The sequence below is a fragment of the Phallusia mammillata genome, chromosome 2 (assembly GCF_965637545.1).
Source record: "Phallusia mammillata chromosome 2, kaPhaMamm4.hap1.1, whole genome shotgun sequence".
NCBI classification, from domain to species: Eukaryota; Metazoa; Chordata; class Ascidiacea; order Phlebobranchia; family Ascidiidae; genus Phallusia; species Phallusia mammillata.
In genome coordinates this window covers 12,093,670-12,102,508 of record NC_137253.1, presented here as the reverse complement: position 1 = coordinate 12,102,508, position 8,839 = coordinate 12,093,670, and the positions used below count along the sequence as shown (strand labels likewise).

The window sequence follows — 8,839 nt, the reverse complement described above, 5'->3', positions numbered from 1 at the left end:
ATGTAAAGGCAGTAGAAACCATTAAAACATTTTTACGTTAGTTAATACTTCGCAGGGTAAAATCATTTACAAATTACATGAAAACTTCTAACACGCAGTGAACCGGAACGATGTAAACAACTTATTTGAAGTCACGTGTTAAATGAGCTGCGAGTCTGCAACCTTGGTCCATGACCCGTTGGCCATGTCCATCCCATTTCTTGGATTTAAACTAACGTTGGGTACATTCGGTTGTTTGTTAGGATTGGAATAACTGTCTGGTAATTATGTATATAAGTTGAACACAGCGAGTTGTTATTCAGGACGGTTATAGTTGACAGAACATTGGTTTTGTTTACGACTTGAAATCAGTTTGTTAACTTGTGGCTCTACTAAAACTTTTGTTTGTCACGTTTTTTGTAAAGTGGGAACTGTAAAAAATACATATTTACAAATTCAAATCAAATGACTGTGCGGCAACGATGATACCACAATTTAAGAATTTTGCTCTTGAATTAAAGTCACATTGCGAAAAATGTGGAAACAACAAAATGAAAGAAAAAAATGTAAAAGATTCAGCACTTGTTTTGCACAAAATTGGAAAACAGTACCATAAACTAGCTGCATGCAACACTGACCAACGGGACCAAAAGTTTAATTTGATTAGAAGCGGAGTTCTGTATAATGCAGCAATTGTTAGAAAACCGGACAATGCAGCTGAAATGAAAAAAGATCTTTGCAATCTTTGCTCCTTTATCCTTCAACTTGCAGGAGCGCAAAGAAATGATGCCGATTTAGTAAACCAAGCAGGTATATTTTTTACACAAGTGGAGGAAATGAGAGATTTGGTAAACAGAAAAGTCACGTCTCGATGTTTAGATTTAAATCCACAGCAATTTAACTCAAATACAACTATAAATCTAAACAACCAAATCTCAACCATGTATTCTTCAATGATGAAAATCATCATGGAGTTTTGTGTAGATGTAAAAGGTCCACCACCATGTCAGTATGCATTAGTTGGAATGGGTTCCATTGCAAGAAAAGAAATCACTCCATACTCTGATTTTGAACACATTTATGTGTTGGAAGAAGGAATTCAATGCCATGCAGATTATGATGATATACTTGATTACTTTAGGTGGGTAACAGTTTTATTTCAAATGATATTAATAAACATGCAAGAAACTATTATTCCTCATGTGTCCTTGCCTTACATCAATGACCACAAAACTGAGGATTGGTTTTATGATGTTGTCACCCCCAAAGGAATATGTTTTGATGGCATGGTTCCTTTCGCTTGTAAGTTCCCATTGGGATTTTCTGGAACTCCAAGCAAACCCTGGGAAATTGAGTTAATCAAACCTGTGTCTGAAATGGCTGGGTATTTAGAAAAAGATGAAGATTTAAAGAATGGATACCATCTTGCTGATATGCTGGCAAACACATGTTTTATCTCTGGATCAACACTTGTTTATGAACATTTTACTACTGATGCCCAATCTGTCTTACTAAACCATATATCTATTGCACAAACTCAAAAAATTCTTAGCGAAGACCTGGAACAATTTCAGCTCATTTTTAATCTCTTTGGTTTATCACATCGCAAACCTATAAACATCAAACGTGTCCTCTATCGCAATGTGACAGTTTTTATTGCAGCACTTGGGAGAAAATATGGAATTACTGGTTGCTCATCATTTAGCATAATACAACAACTCATGACCACTGGAAAATTGTCAACACACCTTGGAAACCAATTGCTGTTTGCCATTAATATTGCTTGTGATGTAAGGCTAAAATTTTATTCTCAGTTTTATAGACAGAGAGATGAGAACAGTGGCATTGCCGTAATGGAATTTGTTGGTCTTCGCAGACTGATCACATTCTTTAAGATTGTAGGAAAACTAAAGTATCTGGTGTCAAATGAGTTTAGCATCGAAATACGAGGCCAAAGCAGATTTGAAAGCATATTTATTCCCGCCTTTTTTGGGTCAAACAAAACAGCAAGAAAGCTACAGCTGCTTCGCATGAAGGGTAATGAAGATGATTTTGAAGTATTTTGGCATTTCATATTTGATGTTCTATGGTTTATTGTTTTTCTTGGCTACACCAAGTCACTTGACGATGACAAAAAAGATGTATTAAAAACAGTGGTGATACTTAATATAGCATATGAACTTGCCAGATTTGGGGCATTCTCCAGTGCTAAATCCTACTTGAAATTACTGCCACAAACAGAAGAATTTAAAGATTGTGGTTTGTTACTAGAATTTTGCGAAACTTTTAAATCAATGGGAATGAATTTGTTTGGTTATGAGTATTATGCTGAAGCATCAAAATACTTTCAAAAGGAAGCTGTCGTTAGGTCACGCTTCCAGAAACAAACAACTCTGGAAGTTTGTGAAAGCTATAGGAATTTAGGTCATTGCCTTTACATGGCTGGTGACTATCAAAACGCTGTGATATATTTTAAAAAAAATAGCCAAGATGGTGAAACCCAGGATGGTGAAACAATTTGTACTCACTTTCAACAAAGTTTGCTTGGCGTTCATAAGAAAGAAATGCCAACAGAAACTCCTTGCTGCCCATTGGTATCCAACAAGCAAAATGATGAAGATAGAAAAAAAATTCAACAGTTCATAGCCAGCTATGGTAAACGTTTACCAAGCTTTTTAGCTTTTCTGGTATTCCTTTTTGGATGGTGCTTCTGTAACTTTTCAATGATGAAATCCACTGTGATGACCGTTTTAGTAATATTTTCGCTTATTTTTATAGTTTTACTTTTCAAAAACTCTTACGTTGTGGGACCTTCCGACACTGTAATTATTTGTACGGGTGGTCTCGTTATTGTACTATTTGAAGTTCCATACATGTTTGTGCTGTACAATTTTGTTGTGACATCAAAAACAATTTTCTGCTATCTATTTACATATGAATACTTAAATTTACTTTGTTCATTTTTGCTTGATGACATTATTTTCATGTGTGTATCTGTGTTTTTGTGGTGGGCAGCCTTGAGGATAGCAAGGGACCCATTTCTCTTTGCTCCACGATATATTGCTAGACTTGATCGTAAATGGGTTATATTTAGGTTTCTACTAACAGTTGAACTTGTACTTATTGATGTCCTTTCCTATTCCCTGTGCATTTGGTCAAACATTTTACCTTTATATTTTGTCGTTGGTTTTTGTATTTCTAAATTTTGTGCAGCAACAATCACTTACATGCTTCTTCCAAAGCAGTTATAAACAACAACAACTGTGTTCCACATTTTGACCTTAACATAAGGTTCAGAAGGTTTTTGCTGCAATTTTCTAATTCTGTGTGACTTGTTTAGTGCTTTGTACTTTTCTGCATCAAACTTTTCTACATTTGCAAAATTGTTATTCAGATAATACAACACAATTCTGATCCTGCCACAAAACTGTTAAGTATAATTCTGTATTTATTTTAAAAATCATACTTATGTATAATGAGGCCGCCGTCGATTCCGTTGAATCATTTTTACTTGATCCTTTTCAGTTTAGAAAGGTGGTTACTTCAATTTTGTTCTACCCATCAGGTTTTTGTAAGGGGGCAATGTCGATCAAGTTTCTTACTCAGAGAAACATAAGTGGTTGAGACAGGATTCAAACCCTCAACCTTGTGAGCACAAGGCGATAGCGCTAATCACTTGGCCATTTTGGAGACGTTCATTGATTAAAACGCAAACTGTAAAGCCGGTAGCAGACTAGCAGTACTTTCTTGGTATTTGATACTGATATTATTTTGCAATTTAAAGGTACATAACGTGAAAACAATACCGATGTACTGTATTTCTTCATAAATAAATTCAGTAAACAGCTGTGGCTGTGACAAGCATTTTTCTTAAAAAAGTACGTAAAATAAATATGCTGAAATGAAATTCAATATGAGAAGATGCTAACGTGGCGAATATGCACATTAGCAATAGCTGACTCTTTACCTAAAGGTCGTTGCGAATGTTTCCAAAACTTGAACACGATCTACTTCCTGTGATTCTTCGAGATGAGCAGTGTGATTTAAAAACTCCAAGGAAATATGCTTTCATGTCAGTCAACAAACGAAAAAATAACAGCCAACGTATCACACACGATCTCAAGAGATACAAGCAGCTCCCAGTAATCACAGTCAATAATGGCAAGCTGCAGAATCAGACAAACACTAAATACAATTGAACCAAGCAAACAAAGAGCTGTGGTCAACGAAAGTCGTTTCAGCAAGTTGTAAATATCTTCAGTTGGTCCAGTTCCCTCGGTATGTTTCATTAAAGAGTATACAATGAGCCCGAAAAGACTGGTTTTAAAAATTATTCCACCTACTGCAAACGTAATCGACGAAGGAATAACATGTGATGATAACAAAGCACGAACATGTACAGATACGCAATTATGTGTTGACACAGCAATGCAGTGGCTGCCTTGGAAAAGTACAATTGTAGTAACCGTACATACGTAAATCCCTCCAATTATTCCGGAACTGATAGCCCTCACAAACCTTGGAGAATAACTTCCCGTCAATTCTCCTTTGTAGAGTTGGCGTTGCCTAGCCCACAGAAATGTGTAGTTTGCAAGAACACTAAAACAGTGTAAAATGGCAGTTCCATACTTGTAGGCAAAACAGATTTGAAACGATCCCTTAAAAAAGGCAATGACGACTAGGATTGAAAACAGAACATTAACCACCACGGAAACAAGGTACAGCTTTGTAATGATAGTGAGTGGCTTTCCTGTTGTGTCTCTGTTGAACCTCGTATACCGCGACTGCCATTCCTATGTATATGTTAACAAGCAGGAAAATTATCACCCCTGGGCGACTGCGAAATGTACAATCCAAACTACTAGTATAAATCTTGCAGTCTTTCTTATCGTTTTCACCTGTGCAGTTTAGAACAACAATACCAGCATTTTGAACAGCAGAGCATATCGCCATTTTGTCGTAGTAAAGTGACAACGTGACCGTTTATATCTGGGGTCTGCTATGTTGTTATCCACATGAAAAACAGATTTAGACATGGATATAGTACCTGTAACACAGTGATTAATTGCAACGACAGCACAGGTCGTGTTTTTCTATTTGCTGCGTTTGCAAAGCGTGACCGGAACAAGTTTTAATACAGTTCCATAAAACATACAGCTGTGGGCAACTTTTCTTCATACACATTTCACATTTTTTTGTACTGGTTTCTGTTTCTGCTCGCAGGTTATCTTTCTTGTGTGCTTTCCGAAATGAAACCACTGGTGGTGCCATTGATTTGTTTGTGCTGTCTATCCCTTTTTTTCTGTGATAAGACGCTATGACTTGAGTACCAAATTAACAGGCAAAATTTTGGTATTAGTTGAATAAAGATTGGATAAAAACACTTACAATGCGGTCGTTTTAGGTAAAACTAGTACAATAGAAGCGTTGTGAGGCTTGAGTTGAGCAAACAACGCGCAGTCGTACTTTAAAAGCAAGCTACAGGGCTTAAGACCTCTAACCATTGACTTTTGTCATACAACCGTTTAGGTATATGCTAAACACAAGCAACTTAAAAACATCTAATTTATTCTACTTATTTTCAAACATAGTTTGGTCAACTATTTCGTCACAGTATGTAGTCTCGCTAAATGGCAGAATGTCAAATTGGATTTATTGGTGTCATTGTGTCCAACTGCACCGATGGTGAAAACTGTGAAATTCTGCAAAAAGCTATTCAATGTGGAGAGCAAAGTCGCATAGGCATTATTGTTTCCCTGATTCTCAACACTTACCTTACTTTGGCAACCACAGTTTACGAGTCAAAGTACTGGAAACGCAAAAGAGTCAAATTTGTGAACAAACTGTATCTGATTCCAATAGCTATGACGTTTCTACTTAACATTATTTCTTTAGTATCTTTGTGTAAAGGATCATTCCAACTTTGTCTCGCTCACAAGTATATGTCTTCGCTTTTGTATGGATTAAGTCAGCTACCTGCCTATACTCTACTGTGGATAAGGCAAAATGTGATGTACAGGGGTGACCTGTTGGCAAGTCTGTCGACACCATTTCTTAGACGTGTTAGCAAAAGTATAATATTGGGCATATATGCAAGCACAATAGTTAACCAAGTTCTCTTCTGGGGCTCTCACTGTTTATTAGCCATTGAGGTTATGTGTGTTTCACCCCACCACCCTCCAACAGACAATGTGTATGTTTTATCGTTGGTAACTATATTTTTAGGCAGCGGAGTTATTTTTAAGCTTGGCCTGTTTTGTCTAACAGTCCATCCTTTGAGAAACTACATGAAACTGCAAAATGGTAACAGTGGGAAAGACATAAAAAAGTATTTGGTACGTCTGTGCATTTCGACAGCAGTTTGTGTGTTAATATCGGTCGTGCTTGCAATATTTCTCTCTCTCCGTATAACACGCGTTACATGTATTCACTGGGAAGTAGCAGGTAGTCTGTCTTTATTTGTGTCTAACGTGGCACTTATATTCACTTTTACTGATGGAATAAAGCGAATGTTTCCCTTTACATAGCTTTTGTAACACGTAGAAATAGCACTGTAGAAAGATATTCCTTTCTTATTAGTGTCATTTGTTTTCTTGGTTACATGTGTTATTACTTTCCGTTTCCATCATATGCAATGTATAAGTGCTCCTTATTAAACTTATCTGTTTTTATGTTCTCATGTCGCAATATAAAGAAGTGATAAAGAAGTTATATATTTACATGTTATTTTCTGTTTAATGTGGTTCTACTGTATTTGTTATATAAAAACAAACATTTAAAACCATAAAAATACCTTCAAGTTTTAGAATAGTTATAGCAGTGCGATATATTAGCTTTTTTGTTTAAGTATTGATTTCTTGTACAAGCACCTCGTGCAGTTTTCAATCAGTGACGCTTCTTATATGGTTTGTGTAAAATCCCGACGTCACTGCGGTTAGTTTGAACAACGAGAGGATACAGTGACGGAAACCAAGGTGCTGATCTTTTGAAACGACACAGTGAGGGTCTATAGTATAGACTAGACTCTATACAAATCTTACACCAAGTTTACTATCATTCAGCCCGGAGCTCAATGTCAAGCGAAAATCCCAATATAATACACAATATGTAGACCTATGCAGATACGAGCACTAAGTTAAGTATTTGAAGCGATGCAGATACCCGTTTTAATAAAATTTAATGTCCGCAGAAACTTATCCAAACATTTGAAAGTAATGATTTTGATTGGACACTTTTTTATGAGGATATATGATCTCATTACATGTTCGCATGGTGTTACGTCCCTTTTACCAACCAATGCGATTTAAATTTTTCCCACGCCAACGTAACAATCGAGGAAACAATTGTTGTTCCATTCGATGACGTCAAATGCTTTCCAGTGCTATCTGCACGAGTTCTTAGTCAGTTGTCTCGTGTTACATGCATGTGTCTTGCTGGTATAAGCGTGAATATGAACGTTGGGGTTCAGTACGTGAATCAGAACTACACAATAGAACAGACGTTAGTAAACTACAAAAGTACTGTGTATGTGGTGATCAAATTTATGTTTTCTTGTGTAGAATTTTTTCTGCTTTTTACACTCATATATATATATATATAACTAGTTAAGCAAAGCGGCATGACAAACAGTTTGTAAGGACAGCTATTACGCGTCTTAGTTAGAGGGCATGTTAAAATGTTGTGGTTTTCATCGGAAATACTGAGATTTAACCAAGAGTAAAGCATAGTTTGTTTGAAACTTGTAATAATGTTTGTTAGTAATGTAAAAGCGTAGAGCCAATAAATGATAAGCTGCAGTGTGTTAGCCTTGTTAAAACTTCGCGTAATCATGGATTCGTTCGTGTTGCAAACGGATCCAAACATATTTTGTGTCTATTTTACTGTTGTAAGGGGCCCTTAGTTGAAAATTGAAAAGGGGCCGGTTGTTACATATTTATAGAAGTGTCGTTGTGGGAAAAAAACACACTAAAGCTTACGGAAGTAGCCCCAATTAATGGTAGTTCCAATGGCTATAACCCAGTCGACAACACCCTTAGTCCGCTTGGGGCTAGTGTAAGGGCACTGAAACAAGTAAACGAATAGTTTTAACCATAATGAAATGAGCATCTGCTAAATATGTTTTAAACTGGATACAGTAAACACCCAAAACAAATAGCTAAGCTTTTTACCACACGGGGGCGGTGTTGACTCAGCAGCATTGTCTACAATTTGAGCTATTTTCCTTTGATGCAAAACTTATAAGTATCGCCCAGTAAATAAAAGTAAAACCCTTCGTATTATATTGTAGATAGGACACTCAATATGCGGCATGCAAAGAACGAAACGAACGAAAACCGTTTACATTTTATCAATTTAGTAAACAATAAAACACTTTCGTAATAGCTTAAGGTGTTTCTTATGGCCTAAGGCAGTGGTTCCCAAACTTTTTTCTTTTAAGGCGCATTTTAGAAAAAACAAAAATTATTTGGCGCACTTCGAACATTTGAATAATTTTTTTTGGTGACAAAGGCACTAACTATGAGGTCATAAAGTCGCTATACAGGTCACTTTCATAGTTAAATAGCCTAGTTGAACATCTCAGAGACGTGGAGTATGTTGGCCTAGTGGTCTAAGCACCTGGTACTACTACTCTACTTGATTGATTTTAGTTTCAAAATTTTTTGCGGCACACCTAATGACATCTGGCGGCACACTAGTGTGCCGCGGCGCATAGTTTGGGAACCACTGGCCTAAGGTTTAACATTTGTCTCCAATATTGTCTACTCTACTGCCAATCAAATGCCAGTGAATTTTTTTACCAGCCAAACTTCTTAAGCGGTTTTAGTAAACTTTAAATGGCTTTATAGTAGAAGCCGCCATT

General features: G+C 36.5%; 1 protein-coding gene across 1 annotated transcript; it reads left to right on the top strand.

Moving 5' to 3' along the window:
* Positions 1–3,431, top strand: LOC145214412 (uncharacterized). The gene has a single exon (XM_080082928.1). The coding sequence runs from the start codon at positions 462–464 to the stop codon at positions 3,228–3,230; it is 2,769 nt and encodes a 922-aa protein (XP_079939054.1). The 5' UTR covers positions 1–461; the 3' UTR covers positions 3,231–3,431.
* The last annotated feature ends 5,408 nt before the right edge of the window (positions 3,432–8,839 follow it).